The 18,164-nt window shown below is 40.4% G+C and overlaps 1 protein-coding gene across 9 annotated transcripts in view; it reads right to left on the bottom strand.

Annotated features, from left to right (window-relative positions):
* Positions 1 to 249: 249 nt before the first annotated feature.
* The window catches only part of TASP1 (taspase 1), a 244,078-nt gene continuing 226,163 nt past the window's right edge, over positions 250 to 18,164 (bottom strand). For all 9 annotated transcript variants that reach the window (XR_011430799.1, XR_289232.4, XM_001492241.6 and 6 more), the window contains one exon: positions 250 to 1,326. Coding sequence is in view for 7 of the 9 variants with exons in the window: in XM_001492241.6 (XP_001492291.1) it covers positions 1,234 to 1,326 (93 nt within the window). In the remaining 2 variants the exon portion in view is untranslated. The remainder of the gene's footprint in view (positions 1,327 to 18,164) is intronic.

Here is an 18,164-nt window from a genome sequence, read left to right as displayed (position 1 = left end):
TTTTCAAAGTAAAGTATTCTTATTCCTTCCTTTTGTTATTTTTATTCAATTGTAAGGGAAATTTTAGGAATTTCTATATCGACTATTCAATAATGTACTAAGTTCAACTTTCACCTTGCTAGTGTTCAACCTAACTACACAAAGATAAGATTGAATTTTCAACAATCAGAGTCACAGCAAAAAGGATAAAAGTGTAATTTCTGGAAGAAGTAACTTTTTACAAACAAAATAAAAAGTGGCTCTCCAATCTAAGATTCAAAAGATAATTTATTAGTCTGAGAAGAGGAGTCACACACTATACCCAGTAATATGCTTCTTTTATTTTTGTGCCTTTATCTTAAAAATATATTTAAACAAGAAACAAAGATAATATTGAATTTTCCCATAAATTTTGCTTTCTTATTTACAGTGTTACATTGTAAATAACATTCCATTATACACAAATTAAGGACTGTGCATTACTGTATGTTCTCTTTACATATTATTTCATAATACAGTACATACAGCTCGAAGCTATGCAGTATTTAAGCTTAGAAAAGCTTGAGGAAGGAAGTACAAACTTTATCAATAAGACTATTATTTAAAAAGGTTCTGACCTTAATTCTCTGCTAGATTGTTTCACTGAAACCATTCTTTGTTAAAGAAAAATGCCCCATATGAGGGATGAGAACAACAGTTTAAGTTACCACAGGATCCACTTAAACTGGTTAGCAAATAAAAACACTTTATTACTTATTACTGTTATTAAATGGAGCACTACCACTGTCAAATCATTTAAACAAGTAGATTTACTCTTCAGTTCACACACATTACATCAACGACAGTTGGTACCTCTTTATGAAATAAAAAATATTTCCTGCAACTTTAGGTTTTACTTGTAAACAGTTAAAGCACACATTTGTAAAGATGATTTAATCATTCCTGGTCTTAGGTTACATGATAAGGAGGAGTTTCTGTTTCATCAAGGGAGAAGCAAGCACACACTCTGATCGCGCGCACGTGAGCGCGCACGCACGCACACACACACACACACACACACACACAGTCCCGCTCACCCGCCAAAGGCCCGCACATCACTAAGAACTAACTACAGCAGCACTAGCGTCATGAGCAGTGCACAGGCTGCAATAGGAATTATAAAATGAGGAAGATAAAACATCCAACTTGAGTTAAAAACCCCGAAAGCTCAGGTTCTGAAATGTCTCTCAGACGCTTCATGCTCAGCCTGAAGGGTCAGTTCACCGGGCTCTCCAGGCGGCAAACCCCACCTTCAATGGCCACAGACTGTCCTGCCACCGCACCGGGAGGGAGTCTTGAAATGTGAGTCTGCAGAGAGGAAGACAGGAGAACATTAGAAGTGCCAACGTGTGACAAAGTGGAGGACAGGCGAGAGCGTCACAGCTTCTTTTTGCTTCTGAGGATCTACAGACCTTACCGATGGTATCCTTGAAGAGCTGAGAGATCCTGTTTGTTCAAATTTCAGGGAATGTGAACTGAGCACTTACTACAGGCCAAGCACAGCACTAGCACCTGGAGATACGAGGGACCAAGAGAGCCAAGGCCCCCGAGAGCTGAGAACTTACCGTTTAGGCATATTTCAGAACAGTAACGGTGCTAACACCAACCATATTGAGCATATTCCAGTCACCTGAAAACTAATGATTTATAGACATTTTGTCCTCTAAACATTCAAAACAACTGAGAATATTTGATTCATGTTTATACCCCCAATTTACTCCCTCAAGGATCTGAATAACTTACAAAAATTCAGATAATTCAACAATCTAAAGTGAGGTAATGAGAAAAAAGAAAAAGAACTTACAAAATAAGTTAAAGACAAATGTAAGGTTAACACATGAAATTTAGCCTGTTTTGTGCCCATGCTCGAGGCAGACTGCTGCCTCCTGGCTTCCCCCTGGCTTCCTAGTAGCCACGACTGGGTAGGTGGTTTATGTGGTACACAGGATCACAGCCAGCCAATTGCTCAAAGGAGAACAACCGCTCCTGGCACGGAGTCTGGGGAGCCATTTCTCTTGTAGGGCTTCATACACAGTACCTACTCCCTAGCACGTACAGCGGATTAGTGAAGACATCAGTTGTACAACAGGAATTGTGTAGGGCTGAGTGTTACGACACTACTCAAAGGAGGCCAGCCCCAGGTGTAAGACAGTAAAAGGCGTTCCACAAGGGGTCAGGACAACGTCAGCCAGGAATTCCTTCTTTTTTTTGATGGTTTGACTTAACCCAGGGATAGATAAACGTCGGGAGTTTCTAAGAAGAACAGACAAACTGCATATCCTTCAGCTAATCCTCTCTAATTCTGCTTCTCTAAACAAGTCTTCCTAAGGACTGAACTGAGTTGAGTTCAAGTCGCAGAGCGAAGTTCTTGGACACAGCTGGTGAGACGGCCAAGCCAAGGCTGGGACTGACATCCTCTCATGGAACCAAACATGAAGCCAGCATACGTTCAGATGGAACAACAGGTAAGCTCGTTGGTTTGTGTGGTTTGAGGGTGGACACTACTCGAGTCTCGCTGCACAAGCCCTATTAGAGTAGTTGACAGAAGTCAACAATTTAGAAAGTTCCAGAGAGTAGAAAATGGTCTCTGGGTACTTAGTTTTTCTTTGTGCATGGCAGGAAGCAACCTGTAACCTATAGGGGTGAGGTCCATTGACTTGGGGTGGAGAGCTGGGCGAGGCAGTCTCTGGTATCTCCTGGGATGCAAGCATCAGTGAGCTCACTCACCAGGCTCATGCCTCTGGGAACCGTGTCACAGAATCTGGCCCTATTATTGCATCTGAGGGTCAAAGTGGGTCTCATCACTTCGATATATTATACGTGAGGAATCCACAGTAAGAAAAATATGTGGACCTTTTGCTTTTTGTGATGCCTCATTAACCTTGTGGGACGAGTTGGAGGAGGATGTGTTGCTTGATTCTGCCACCTAGCAGCCCTTGTCACATCTGGCACAAAAATTTCAAATCCCACAATTCCTAGGGCTCAGTGTTGACGTGGTGACTTTCACTCTTTCAGGAATTCATTAACACAGGGTGAAAGAGAAGTTTCCCCAGGCATCATTCATCTTTTTTTTTTTTTTTTTCAAGTCTCCCAAACAAAGAAAAATCCCTGAAAATGTAGAAACCCCTCAGTCAACTTCATCCCTAATCACACTCTTTTCAGTCATGAACACAGGCACGCAGCTATGACAGGGATCACAAATACAGCAGAACTACTGCGGAAAAGATTATGATGCTCCTCAAAAAATTAAACACAGAATTATCATATGATCCAACAATTCCTCTACTGGGTATATACCCAAAATAGGTGAAAGCAGGGACTCAAAAAGATATTTGTACACCAATGTTCATAGAAGCATTATTCACAATAGCCAGAAGATGGAAGCAATTCAACTGTCCACCAATGGGTGAATATATAAATAAAATGTGGTATATACTCAGAATGGAATATTATCCAGCTTTAAAAAGGAATGACAATCTGACACATGTTACAACTTTGAAGACATTATGCCAAATGAAATAAGCAACACAAAAGGACAAATATTGTGATTCCACTTATGTAAGGTAGTCAAATTCAGAGGCAGAAAGTAGAATGGTGGTGCCAGTGGCGGTGGTAGGTGGGAATAAGGAATCATTGTTTAATGGGTACAGAGCTTCAGTTTGAGTTCTAGAGGTGGATGGTGGTGATGGTTGCACAACAATGTGAATGTACTAAATGCCACTGAACTGTATACCCAAAAATGGTTGAGATAGTGAATTTTGTTATGTATATTTTACCACAATTAAAAAATAAAAGAATAAAGCAGAAATGACTTTCCTACTCGGTCCAGAATAGTTCTCAATTAGATGGCATTAAGAGAAGGGGTTAGCTAGGAATAAATCCGTGATGTAGACCCCCATAGGAGAAACATTAACACCACTGGGTTTTGTTCGCAAGTAGGCTAGAATTTTCCCATTCAGGTTAGTTAAAATATCTGTACCTAAAAGAGAAGCTCACAGGAAAATCCATCCTCATGTTTCGCAGATATTCAGGGAAATCCAATGGGACCTCCTGGCAGGCCTGGTAGTTCAGGTAACAGAGGCAATGGAGAATAAATTAATTTTTAAAAATCAAAGAGTGACCATATGTCCAAGCTGATGGCCTGCAACTTGACCAGGCGGGGTGTTGGTCTTAAAGCAACTGATTTCCTGCTGACCATGGAAAAGACCCAGAACTAGAAGAAAGACATTCCTGTTCCATGGACCCGGGGGCTTGACAGCACTCCCCTAACTTACAAAACACAGACAGCCAATCCAAAGTTATCTCTAACACACCCACCACCACCAAGTTTACGATAGAAGAACTTCTAAATAAATTGAATTAAACCACAAAGTGTCAAGGAGAGTTAAGAAGGAAAAGAAAAAAGGATTGGAAAAGATGATGATGGCCTTGAGATATTTGTTAACAGTACATGGGAAAAATACATCAAAAATACATTTGAGATTTCTACAAATTGAGCTGCTTACATTAAGACAGAAATGCTCAACTAGACAAACCAGTTGTTAAGATTAACTTCTCAGGATTACCCCTTCCCTAAATAATCATCTAGTCTAAAGGCAGATTTTGAAATTACAAAATACATTGGCGTGATCTTGGTGTTGAGAGGAATAAAATGATTAACCATCCAAATGTGAATACTTAACCAGTTTCATCTATCAACATGATCTTCTGACTCATGAGAAAATAAGTGATCGTGGTCTGAAAAAGATCAAGCCAAAATGTATTTGAAGCTTTCTGTGGAGATTTCAATGGAGCATCAAATCATATTATAAACAGTGGGAGCTGTTTAAGAGAATGTTTTATACGAGCGTTTATCTCTAAAAGTTCTTTTAGAGAAGTGGGTTTAAGTTCCTCTTGAGGCTAAAAATAGACCACTTTCTACAATAAACTTGTATGTCAGTATTTAAAAGTGCAATAAAGTATTTTATATTGTCTAAGAACTGTGCAGACTCCCAGATATTCTACAAGCATAAGAACTTAACAAGGCATCTTTAAAACCATTTAAATAGCAATGTACATTTATTGGAATTTACAACTAATGAGAAATAACACATGAAAATGACAGATGAAAAAGCATCAGACTGATCCATTTTGGGTTATCTCCCTCCACTCGTTGCTCCACGCCCCACTCATCACGCCTCTCTAACCATGGTTCCATGTCTCCAATACCCTGTTCTGGTTCTTTCTTAAGGAAAGACATCCTTGACTGGATCCCCTACTCAGTCTAGAAGCTCTGCTTCTAGCTCCTATAGCACCATCCGAGCATTTCTTGTCCTGTGATGGTTTCGGGTTGTTTTGAGTTTTTAGGTCTCTATAACTGAAAGTCAACTGGAAGCAGGAGCTTGTCTTACGCACACCTTTGTATTCCCTGCACCTGTCAAAGGCTTGACACAGAAGGTACACTGTGGAAATGCTGAGTGGATAAGTGACTAAAATATACACTCCAAGGCTATGTTTCTTTTCTTTCTTTCCTTTTTTTTTGCTGAAGAAGATTCGCCCTGATCTAACATCTGCTGCCAATCTTTCTCTATTTGTATGTGAGCCACCACCACAGCATGGCCACTGACAGACGAGTGGTGTAGGTCCGAACTTGAGCAGCCAAAGCAGAGCACGCTACTTAACCACCAGGTTGCCAGGGCTGGGCCTCCAAGGCTATGTTTCTGAACACACAAGGAATCTTAGGGGTTTTAACTAATGTGACTGTTCAGTTTGGTTAAAAAGTCAATCAAACTAGTTGTCATAGTAAAGATTCTTTTTAAATAGATGTTTTTTAAAGTATAGAGCAACTAAATTTTTCCACTTTCCAAGTGATTATGTTGTTAGAATGGAGGTGGAGCTTTAGATTTTTCAGATGCTAACAGCTCCACACCAATGGAACCCCAATGGCTGCCTTGTTATAATTCTCTGCTTTCTTGCTAACTCCCTGAGCAGCATACAGAGATCCTTGAGTTTAACACTCCTCGAAGAACAATAAATTTGTAAATGAAACTGACTATTCAAAGTCAATATTCTTAGGGCTATATCTCTTTATAAAACCAAATACATTGTATAATAACATATTTAGCCTGAAAATTTTAAAATGAGAAAGTTGAAGTAAGAATAAAATAATATAGAAATTATATAATTGCTTGATGTCTTAATCACAATCTAAGTAGTAGCTGAGACTTCCTATCATTCATACTCATGTCTTTAAATCTTTTAAGACCACCTTAGTGACTGCTCTTTTGTGGTTTCTAGGAAAACTACAAGCACACGATTTAATTTTAAAAGTCTCAAAGCCTTTACTTAGTGGTTATATTTTAATCCATCTTTCTACTCTCAGGAGAGTTTCTTGAGATCTGCCACAAGAGTTAAGAGAAGATTCTCTTAAACAAGTTATTATCCGCCTTTAGTGGGGTCAGGAAAACAAAATCTAGACAGACACAGTCCAAAAAAAGCTTTTGGAAATATTTTATTCCTTGGTTTCATAATTCTGAGGGTTTGGTTTTCTGTTTTTAAAAAAAACAGAGAGAGCCTGAAGCAAGATACTACAGTCAAAGCAATACAGGCACTTACAAATAGAACAAACAACATTGGGAAAACGCTTCACCATGGAGAGACTTAAGAAATAGTATTTCAAAACACAGCAGAGGTGTTTTTATCAACTAGCGGCTTAAAAAGTACAGAATACAACAAATTATGTCCAAATTCTAAAGTTAATTTACAGAGGCAATTTATCATAATGGCTACGTGCATAGCACCTCGGGCTGTGGGCCATTTCCTCTTCTTCCTAGATGCATTCCTGGACTGCATTTCCCAGCCTCCTTGGTAGCTAGGTGTGGCTATGTGACTGAAATCAGGCCTACAGACTAAAGTGATATGTGCCACTACCAGGCCTGGCAGAAAATCTTCTGCACCATTCTCCATGCTCCTTCTCTGATGACCCTGAGGCCTATGTGATGTAAGAGCCTGGAACCCTGAATCATAACTCGGAAGAAAGCCTTCAGCTAATCAGAAACCCCAGTTTGGATTTTATGTGAATGAGGAACACATTTCTTATTTTGTTTGAGTAACTCTACAGTTTGGGGTTTGCTTGTTACAGCAGCTGGTGTCATCTTAACCGACAATCGTTCGATTCAGGCCCCTGCAATTACTAGCTATGTAACCTCGGCTGGTTACTTAACTTCTCATGTACTCATCTCTAAAAAGGGTAAAATAGTAGTATTTATTAACAGGTTGATAAGCACTACACAAGATATTGCATGCAATGAAAGCACATGCCAATAAATATTAAATTATTATTATTCAAACAAACACACAGCCATAGAACAAAACATTATGCACCACAATCTCTATTGCAAACTACTGGATATCCCAGAATTGGGAAATTCTATCTGAAAAGTTTGATAGTCTGTAAAAACAGAATGAAATATATTTTTTTTTTTTTTTAATTTTTGCTCTTTGTAGGTCTTACATTTTAAAGATTTTATTTTTTCCTTTTTCTCCCCAAAGCCCACCAGTACATAGTTGTGTATTCTTCGTTGTGGGTTCCTCTAGTTGTGGCATGTGGGACGCTGCCTCAGCGTGGTCTGACGAGCAGTGCCATGTCCGCGCCCAGGATTCGAACCGACAAAACACTGGGCCGCCTGCAGCGGAGCGCGCGAACTTAACCACTTGGCCACGGGGCCAGCCCCCAGAATGAAATATTTTAATGAAAAATTAGCTGCATGCTAAAAGGCAAGGTTGAAGAAAAAGGACATTTTTAGGCCAGTATTTTTGATGCTGCTGTTTTGCTGCTACGGATAAAATAATTAACAATTGCTGAATATTTACTTTGCTAAGGGTTTTGTTTGTATAAGCTTGCTGTATCACTAATCTTCAAAGGCTCAAAAACAAACATAGTTGGGTGCTACAGAGAAAATCACAGTAGTAGAATACTGGCAAATTCTCTTCTAAGAACATGTAACATTGTTGAGAAGACAAGTACTGCCACACGAAATGATTAGAAAACCATTAACAAAAACACAGGACCACGCACTCTAAGGGGAGAATGCTCCAGTGCATGTTTTCCAATACCACCAAGCACTTAACTCAATTCTTTGGACACTGACACTCAGGTGTCCTACAACTGAACTCAATTCTGACACTATTTCCCTAGAGACTGCATCAGATTGCACGAGTTAAGGGCTCAGTCTCAGAAGATTGAACTCCCCCTCCCCCACTCCAGATGCCAATCACAAGATCAGGTCGTCAGCCTGTGCATCTGACCCACTGGCTATAAATCCGAGGTTCCCACCATCCCCTCCTTGGGTTTGATTAATTTGCTAGAGTGGCTCAGAGAACTCAGGAAAACAGTTTACTGACTAGATAACTGCTTTATTACAAAAGGATGTAACTCAGGACCAGCCAAAAGGAAGAGAGGCACTGGACAAGGTATGTGGGGAGGGGCAGAGAACTTTCATGCCCTCTCTCCCCAGCACGCCACTCTCCCAGCACCTCCACATGTGCACTAACTTGGAAGCTCTTCAAACTGTAGTTCAGGGATTTTTTGGAGGCTTCATTACACAGGCATAATTGATTAAATCATTGGCCATTCGTGACTGAACTTGATCTCCAGTCCCTTTCCACTCCCTGGAGGTAAAGGAGTATGTGGCTGAAAGTTCAAACTCTCTAGTCACATGGTTGGTTCCCCTGGCAACCAGTCCACATCCTTATGTAACCGGGGGGCTTTCCAAAGGTCACCTCATTAACATCAACTCAGGTGTGGTTGAAGGGGGCTTGTTATGAATAACTAAACACCCATGGCTCAGGAACTGAGGACAAAGGACCAAATATTATAACAAAAGATGATTCCATTGCTCTTATCAGGAAATTCAAAGGGTTTTGGGAGCTGTGAGTCAGGAACCATAGAGGAAGACCAAATGTATATTTCTTATTATAAATCTTATTTATAAATTATAAATCACAACATCACAGATAGCCAACCACAAATGCCATAAGAAGTCAAGAGAGGGAGAGGATGATGTGGATCAAAGAGTGGAGGAAGACTCTCCAGAGGCCACAGCAGTGGAAGGCAAATAGAACTGGAGGGTAGCAGGACACAAAAATGATGTGTTAGGCCTGAGTAAGGGAGAGCTGACAAGTTTGTTTGGTTTGGGTCACACTGTGTTTTTAACTTTTAAAAAATTAATAGAAAATATTTCAAAATGGGGAAGTTGCGCAAGCATCTTGATTTCTAGCTTCTCTTGAAAAATCTGGCAACCCTTGCATTCTCTCATCTGAGTGCCGTATAGCAGCTACCTTTCTTTTTCTGAGGAAGATTCACCCTGAGATAACAGCAGCCCAAACCAATCACAAACAGCCAACTAGGTTTTAAACTATAGCCAATCCAATAATTTCCTTTCTTTGCTTCTGCATTTTCCTTACTTAAGTCTTTCCCCTGGCTCCCCTTGGCAGAGTGCACTTCTGTTTGGCACTGCCCAACTCAAATGGATTTTTGCTCAAATAAACTCTTAAAATTTTGAATATGCCTCAGTTTATCTTTAAACACAGGGTTCAGAATAAAAAACCTCCAAAAGCAGCCAATCGCTTTTTCCTCCCATCATTTTTTGTGATGTTAAGAAAGCAGTTTTGTTAGAAGATGGTAAGAGATTAAAGAGGGAGCATGGTTTGGGGAAAAATAGGGGTAGAAAGAAAAGGTATGGCATCTTACTTCTTCATTCATACCAGCCAAAGGCCAATTCTATGTTTAAAAAAGTGACAGCATAAGAGAGACAGCAATAAAAGAATTGTCAGAGCTACTTTTAAACTGCTGATGTAAGAGAAACTCTGAATCTGACGGGACTGGTGTGCTGGCTCTGCTCTGGATGACTAATCTGTAGGCTCATCTGTTTCAAGTCAAATGTACTACATGTAGGATGAGTTAGATCCTTTTTGATTGACACAAAATAAGTACTGCTGTCAATTAATATAATAAAGTTTGCTCAACATCAATTTGACCACTTAGCAGAAAGTTCTCTTCTCAGAGATAATTGGGTATTAGGATAGTGTATTAGTCTGCTAGGGCTTCCAAACAAAATACCTCAGGCTAGGTGGCTTAAACAACATAAATCTATTTTGTCATAGTTATGGAGGTTGGAAGCCCAAGATCAGGGTATCAGTAGGCTTGGTTTCTTCTGTGGCCTCTTTCCTTGGCTTACAGTGGGCTTTTCTCTTTGTGTGCCCCTCCCTGGTGTCTCTTCCTCTTCTAAGGACCTTAGTTCAATTGGATAAAGGCCCCACCCTTATGACCTCATTTAATGGTAATCACCTCTTTAAAGGTCCTAGCTCCAAAAGGAGTCTCCAAATACAGTCACATTGGTGGTTAGGGCTTCAAGATACGAATTTGGGGAGGGTGGACACAATTCAGTCCACAATACATACAGGTCTTAAAGTGATACAGAGTAAACTCCAACAATGCTCCCCCGATATGTTCTGGTCTCCACAAGTTCTCTGAGCTGAAATCCTCCTGATTTCCCCTTCGCTGTTCCTCTCCCTTTCCACTTGCCTCCTCCCTGCCCAGAAAGCTCTTCCATCCAACGTCCCTGCGGCTCACTTGCTCACTTCTACCAAAAATCCAAAATCCACCTTCCAGGAAGATTTACACCGGCCAGGCTACCTGAATTTCACCACCACCACCCACTCTGGCTCAGTGTTTCAGAGATCCTTACCACCATCTAACCACCAATCTATTTTGCTCTTTTATCTTATTCATTGCTTGTCTCTCCCCCTGAGACAAAAGTTCCATGAGGGCAGAGTTTTATCTGTTTATTCATTGCTTTTCCTTCAGTACCTAAAAGACAGCCTGGCACATGGTAGGGGCTCAGTATATTTGCTAATAAAGGATTTTTTTAAAAATGAGAATAGGGTAATGAAAGAAAACAAACTGCAAATTAGTCATTTTATATTTTTTAATTTTATATTTTACAGTTTTTGATTATAGTTTGTAAGTTTGTTACAAATTTTTGAGGAGATTTGTATAAATTAAACAATCAAAATGATATTGAAGTCCTGGACCTTAAAACTCCGAAAATAAAGCCTACATATTTTGCAAGACTGACATAGTATGATCTGACATTATCAGCTCATTCATCTTACACAAGAATTGCACACATATTACCCTCTTTCAGAGAGAGATCACCAGAGACATCAGCAACCTGGCTAGAGGTCAAGTGGGCTCTGTGTGCCTTGTGTGTCCATTGTGTTATGCTGCATTAATGACATTCTGACAAATTCAGCACTAGGAGGAACATGGAAAACACTAGGGCAACATTGTTTACACGGGCATTTCCCTTCTGCAAAGCAGGACTCCAGCCTAGTGAGACATGAGTGCCTCCAGCTCAATTTTACATTATCGTGAGCATCTGAAGAGACAGGTATTCTTCCCTACCATTTTCCCTTCTGTTAACTCTGCCTTATTTTTCAAATTGCTGAGTCATAGGTATTGTTTTTTCCATCTGCTAACAGTGTCACATGAATTTTCTTAACATAGTATGGACTAAGGTGTATCTTTTGTAGAATGAAGATCCATTAGCTGCAGGCTGAGCTTGTCTTCTGTATTTATCGATGTGCTACTGGGGGCATGTACCTTTGGTACGGTGAGATGGCACTGTTGGCTGAACACATCTTATGTCCTTACAAGGGGAATTCTTACCTCTGCTTTCTTTTACTGGCACAAACGTGATAGACCTTAAATGACCAATTCCAGAGAGAAGAGCTGAGGAAGCGTCTGGTTGGTTTTTATTGCTTTGCTTCTATTATGGGCTTTTTTTTTTCTCAATGAGTTGAGTCAGGAGACACCTCCTGCCACCTCATCCTTTTCCCAGAAGTTCCCTGCCCATTGCTTTCAAGAGCTGTCTTTCAAGGAGACACAGCTTGTGAATAAGTATATTCTGAGCATTCTTTGTGTGCAGCAGTAAACCTTGGAATGTAGTTTACTGCTCTAAAAATAGAGTTTGGTCTTCAGACTTCATCCCGAAAGCAGATGTACTTAACTAGTTGACAGTTTCACGTGAACCTGCTTAATACAGTCCAGAGTAACATGTATATTTTATAGAATAAAAACCCATTTAACTACAGGTCAACAGATCTGGGTGCTCACTTCCTAAGCCTATGTGATGTGGGGAAAGTCAGTGGAAGTCTCAGAGCTATTAAACGAGGACTTAGGGTTAGACGGTCTCGGGAGTAGCCTCTCAAAACATTTAACATTCTCTGAGGCTGACTTAATTTAGCTTTTGTGTACACTGTTAATGAATCCAAAAACAAGTATTTTACTTCCATTCCATCACTCTCTTAAACTAAAAGTAATAAGTCAGAGCAATCTGAAGATAGAATTCCTAAGTTCAACCTAACAAATCAGAAATATCAGCAGGATGAAGAATTAATGCCATACATTATTCATTTTATTGTATGTCATCCCCACCTTGTTTTCCACATTTAAAACAAGTATGCCATAAAAGAGCCATTGGCAAATGTGGACAAAACACCAAGACAGCACTATAGGAAACTTCGTCAGTACTGAAACAAGGCTATATAAAGGGAAAGGCTCTATTGTTCTCACATAGAAATATCATGTCCAAGGAGCCTAAAAATAAGATTAAAATGCTGTCTGATGAGAACAGCATGTTGTTCCAGTCTCATGGCAAATGTCTTTACTTCTTTTACCATGCAGAAGACACCACACTTCACAGGCAACATCAGACAAGACTGTTCTCCTATTTTTAGCTTAAAAGCCCCATGAAGGCATCCGCATAAACATGGTAAACCCCACGGTACCTATTACGTGACCACTTACATGGAGAATTGTCATGAATATTCCATTTTGCTAAAGGTGATAAAAGCTCTCCACTGTTCAGCAAATATTTATTCTGCATTTATTATGAGGGAACAGAAGAATGAAACACACATGGATCTTGCTCTGAAGGCAATTGTCTTTGTAGGCTATGGAAACTAGTTCTTTGTGAAATCTTAATAAAAATACATCCTTATATTTGCATAATGCTTTAGTTTCCATAATGCTTTTGCATTGGCAAGATCTCTTCAAAATACTCTGTCAGTAGAAAGATGTATACTGACAAATAAAAATGGCAAGCAATAGGATATATTGGAGTACACGAGGAAGCCATTTGGTATAAACCTAATTCGGCCTGACTTTGTTTTTTCCAAAAGGGCCTGACTGTGGCCGTTGAGCATGCATTGTATATACATTTCCTATGGCAAGAACAAAGGCCCTTGAGATAAAGGTGCAACTTTCCTCCCCCTCCCAACATTGGCATTTCCTTAAAGATTAAGCATCTTTCCTTAGGCTAGGAACTGATTGAGGCGCTCACCTGTGACCAGGAGACCGAGACAAGAGACCGGCCACCCTGCTGTGTTCACCAAGACAGCAGACCTACCTGCTATTTCCATCAATCGCTGTGCCGACAGAGCGGTCTCGCGACTATTGTAAAAGGGACATTTCAATCCTATGAGAAACATCCTCTCTGGGGGTATATAACCACTCTCTGCACCCCACTTCTTCGGTGCCCTTTCTTCCTTTGGGAAGAAAGGCCCCGGGCCATGGTCCTCACATTTCAGCTCAGACTAAACTCACCCAAATTTTCATTTATAGATTTGTTATGGATTATTTTCGTCGATAATACTATACCTATTTTTCAGATGAAATAAAGTAAGACTCAGAATGGTTATGTGGTTTCCTTAGGGTCACAGAGGAAGTGGAAAAACTGAGACTTGAATGAAAGCCTTTGGACTCCAAATTTAGGGCTCTCCTTACTCCCACAAAGCCTTACCACGAAGGATTCTAAATCTAGCTCTGTTAAGAGACACACGTTTTACTGCAGGAGGCTTATTATGACTAAATAGTATTTCAGGGTGAAATAGGGCTTGCTCAGAAAAGTTATTGCCACAAATTTTACCAACAAATTTCAGGATGATTCTGGGATTCAGAGGACTGGGTTTGAGCCTTAACTCTGCTGCCGATGGATTTGATAGTCTCTGGACTGGGAAGTCACTAGCTCTCTAGGCTTCAGCATCTTTGTAGGTAAAAATGAAAAATGTGACAATTACATTCAGGGTTCTTTCTGATTTTAACAGTCTTTGCATTAGAAAGGCCCTCTAAATGTTGTTTAAATATTTTTCAAAAAACCCAGTCGAAGTTTTCCTAGAATTCAGGTTATAGATCTTTTTAATAGCCCTTCTAAGAACTAATTAAAATCCCAATTGGTCCTAGGACTTTTTATCACCTTCTCCTTAGACCCAGCCCAACATTCAGTGATGTTCCCAGAGGGTGATTTTAGGACCACCTCCAAGATCCACTATATCAGCATCTGAGGGTGGGGCCCAGGAGGGTGGATTTTCACCCCACCCCCACCTCCATGCCTAGGATTTGCACCTCCATCTCTGCAGGAACAAAGCCTGTTCCTAAGCTACCTCTTAGATAATTAGGTAGGCAGGCAGGGAGAAAGCTCAGTAGGAATGTTATGCAGACTATATGGAAATACACATCTGATACCATAATGTTAACGGTGTGCAATGACATTGCAGAGACCTTTTATTTTTTTACTTTATTTTATTCTTTTTAAGATTTTATTTTTCCTTTTTCTCCCCAAAGCCCCCCGGTACATAACTGTATATTTTTAGTTGTGGGTCCTAGTTGTGGCATGTAGGATGTCGCCTCAGCATGGCTTGACGAGCAGTGCCATGTCTGCACCCAGAATCCGAATCAGTGAAACCCTGGGCCGCCAAAGCGGAACACGCAAACTTAACCACTGGCCCCGGGGCCGGCCCCCAGAGACTTTTTATACTCTTTACTCTGACTTTTAAAATTTTCTTTACTCTCCTTTTTCAAATATTCTAAGAGGAACATGTACTATTTTTATATTACAAATTAATTTCAAACAAGAATAAATCCATATGTCATTCCATGTATCCCATACAATCACAATTGTGTAAAAAAAAATTCAAAGTTGCAAAACCAGAAGGAAACATACCAAAATTTCAACAGTAGTTAATGTAGGGTAGCTCACTACATTTCAAGGATTCCTTCAGGACCAGGGTTTAATTTTTTTCTTCCTGTCATTTTCCTGTATTTTCTTAATTATGTAGCAAAGCGATTTAGTGAGTGTTTAATATAGCAATAAAATTTATTAAGAAGTTAATCTATGTCCTTTTCTTACTATTCTAGACTCAATTTGGAACGCATGACTGTGTCCCCACTCCACTCCTAGCGTTGCCAAAAAAGAATGAACAAAGTAACTGTAATGTCCACAGAAGGCCCAGCAACAGCATCTCATCGAATTGATCATACTCTTCTCCTTGAAACACCTTCTTTCTTCGGTTTTCAGGACACCACATTCCCCTGGTTCTCCTCAACCTCTATGGCCACAACTTGTCAGTCTCCTTTGCGGGTTCTTCCTCATCTCCCCTCTTATACACATGGGAGTTCCCCAGGACTCAGGCCTCTTTTTTTCTGCCCGTGTTCATTTCCTTGGTGATCTCAACCGATCTTGTAGTTTTAAAAAAGCATTTATATGCTGAAATTCCCAAATATACAGCTCCAGCTTAGGCCTCTCCAGACAACTAAGTGCTTAGAAGCTTGGGCTCTGGAGTTCAGATTATCTAGTCTGACTCTTAGCTCCACCTCTCTGTAGCTGTGTGACCTTATATAAGTAACCTAACATCTCAGATATTTCTTCTCTGAGGGCTAATGGTGGCAGAAGGTGCTGAACTAAGGGGAGAGGATCTAGCTGAGCCCTGCAGGCTGAGGTGCAGTTGCCCCCACTCGCTGCACAGAGGCTGGGGGTTTACTCTCAGTTCTATAAGGAGTGGCTCTGGGCCACCATTTCCTTGGTAAAGACAGTCCACTAACCTCTTCTTAGAGATCCTGGTAGGGAAGTCTCAACATCCTGATGATTTGTATTAGGTGAAAAGCCAAAATGTCAGTTACAATCTTCTGGCAGGTAAGCTGCCAGATAGCATGAATTCTACTACAGCTTGAAAAGAGCATCTTGTATTTAAAAAGAAATTAAAGTCTAATGCTTAAACTATCATAAAGAGTGAAACTACTATTTGTGTAATGGACTATTTCCTGAGAATTTCAGTTATTCTGTCAATGAGGAATTTGGGAGGAGTAAAAAAAAAACCACCAACAAACTCTTTGAAGAAAATTCTCCTTGTCAAAACCATCTGTTTCCTGACTTCTTATTGATATGACCCATGCAACACCAAAGACCTGTTAAGGCCTTGAGATCTAGATAGCAGCGTCCCCCAAGCTGACTCCTGCTGGGTTCCGGGAGACACTCTGAAACAAAGCAGCCTGGTCAAATGTCAGAGAAATGCTGCAACCTTATAGCTTGGCCCCAGCCCACTCTGAGAGCTAGATAGGCACATGAGCACGTTAAAGTTTCAGACATCCTTCAGTAAAGAAACCTGCACAACTCTTTAAGCCAGCTCATCCCAAGTGTCAGCAAATGTCATCCTTTAATTCCAGCTGAACTCAGAACTACCACAAAAGGTGTGCAAAACTTCCCTTTCATTTTACTCTAATGCTGAGACCTCAGTTTCCTTTGCTGGTCCTTCTTCACCTCCACAGCCACTAAATGTTGAGGTACCCCAGGACTCAATAGTTGGACCACTTTTCCTCTGCTTATTTTATAGAAAAATATCTGTGAGGTGTTTTGGACATAAAGTGAAGCATCCGGTTGCAGTGGAGAAACAGAAAAGAGTAATAACTCTGTAGACCTACCTCTTCCTTCAGTTACCACTCCGTTTCTTTACTTCCATTTACAGCAAAGTTCTTTAAAACACCTGTCTATACCTGTTACCTCAAATTCTTTCCTTCCATTCTCTCTTTAAACCCTCTACAATCAAGCTTTTGCCTTGACCACTCCACTGAAACTGCTCTTATCAAGGTAAGCAACAAGTTACAATGCTAAATCCAATGGTCTGTTCTCAGAGCTAACTTCATGGGAGCAGACTACAGCATCTGATGAAGTTGATCACTGTCTTCTCCTTGAAATACTTTCTCTCTTGGTTTCCAAGACAGCACATTCACCTGGTTCTCCACCAACCTCTATGACCATTTCTCAGTCTCCTTTGCTGGTTCCTCCCCATCTGCCCAATTTATAAACACAGGAGTTCCTCAGGACTCTTTTCTCCTGTCTGTTTTCACTCTCTTGGTGCTCTCATCTGGTCTTGTAGTTTTAAAAAGCATTTAAATGCTGAGATTCCCAAATATACATCTCCAGTTTAGTCCTTTCTCCAGATGCATATATCCAACCACGTACTAGGTATCTCCATTTGATGCCTAACAGGCATCTCAAAATTAACACATCCGAAACTGAGCTCTTTCTACTTCCCCTCAAGCCCTCTTCCTCCCCTCACCTTCTTCCTCACCCCAGTAAATAGCGACTCCACTTTTGCAACTGTTCAGGCCAAAACTTTAGGAGTCATTATTGTCTTCTCTATTCCCTTCATACTTTCATCCAATCCCTCAGCAAACCTTGTTGGTTGTATCTTAAAATACACACAGAAGCCAACTGCTTCTCACCACCTTACAGCTAATGCTCTATTCCAAGTCATTATCATCCCTCACATGAATGACAACAAACTTTCACTCTGTCTTCCTTTCAGCGGCTGGAGTTGCCTCTTTAAATCTAAGTCATATCATGTCACTCCTCTGTTCGCCACCCTCCAAAGGCTCCCAACTCAGAGGAAAAGCCCAAATCCTGACAGTAACCAATAAAAACCTACATGATCTGGTCCCCTATTGCTTACTCTGACCCACTAAGACTGGTCTTCTCATTGTGCCTCCAAAAACCAGGAGTGCCTACCTGAGGGCCTTTGCACTTGCTGTTCTCTATGCCTGGAATGCTCTCGCCTTGCTCCCATAAATCTTTCCACACTTTACTCAAATGTCACCTTCTCAGTGAGACCTACCTAACATTAGAACCCTCATTAGAACTTCCTAAAACCCTTTGCAGACTGGACACTCCAAGATGAAGGCTTTAAAAAAGAAAGAAACTATATTATTTAATGAGTGGTACTGGAATAAAAATGTATTCTAGCAGATAGACTTTGTTTAGGGTTCAGAA

Source organism: Equus caballus, chromosome 22, assembly GCF_041296265.1.
Source record: "Equus caballus isolate H_3958 breed thoroughbred chromosome 22, TB-T2T, whole genome shotgun sequence".
In the NCBI taxonomy this organism is placed as follows: Eukaryota; Metazoa; Chordata; class Mammalia; order Perissodactyla; family Equidae; genus Equus; species Equus caballus.
The sequence above is the reverse complement of the archived record's forward strand: the minus strand, read 5'-3'. Positions and strand labels throughout refer to the sequence as shown.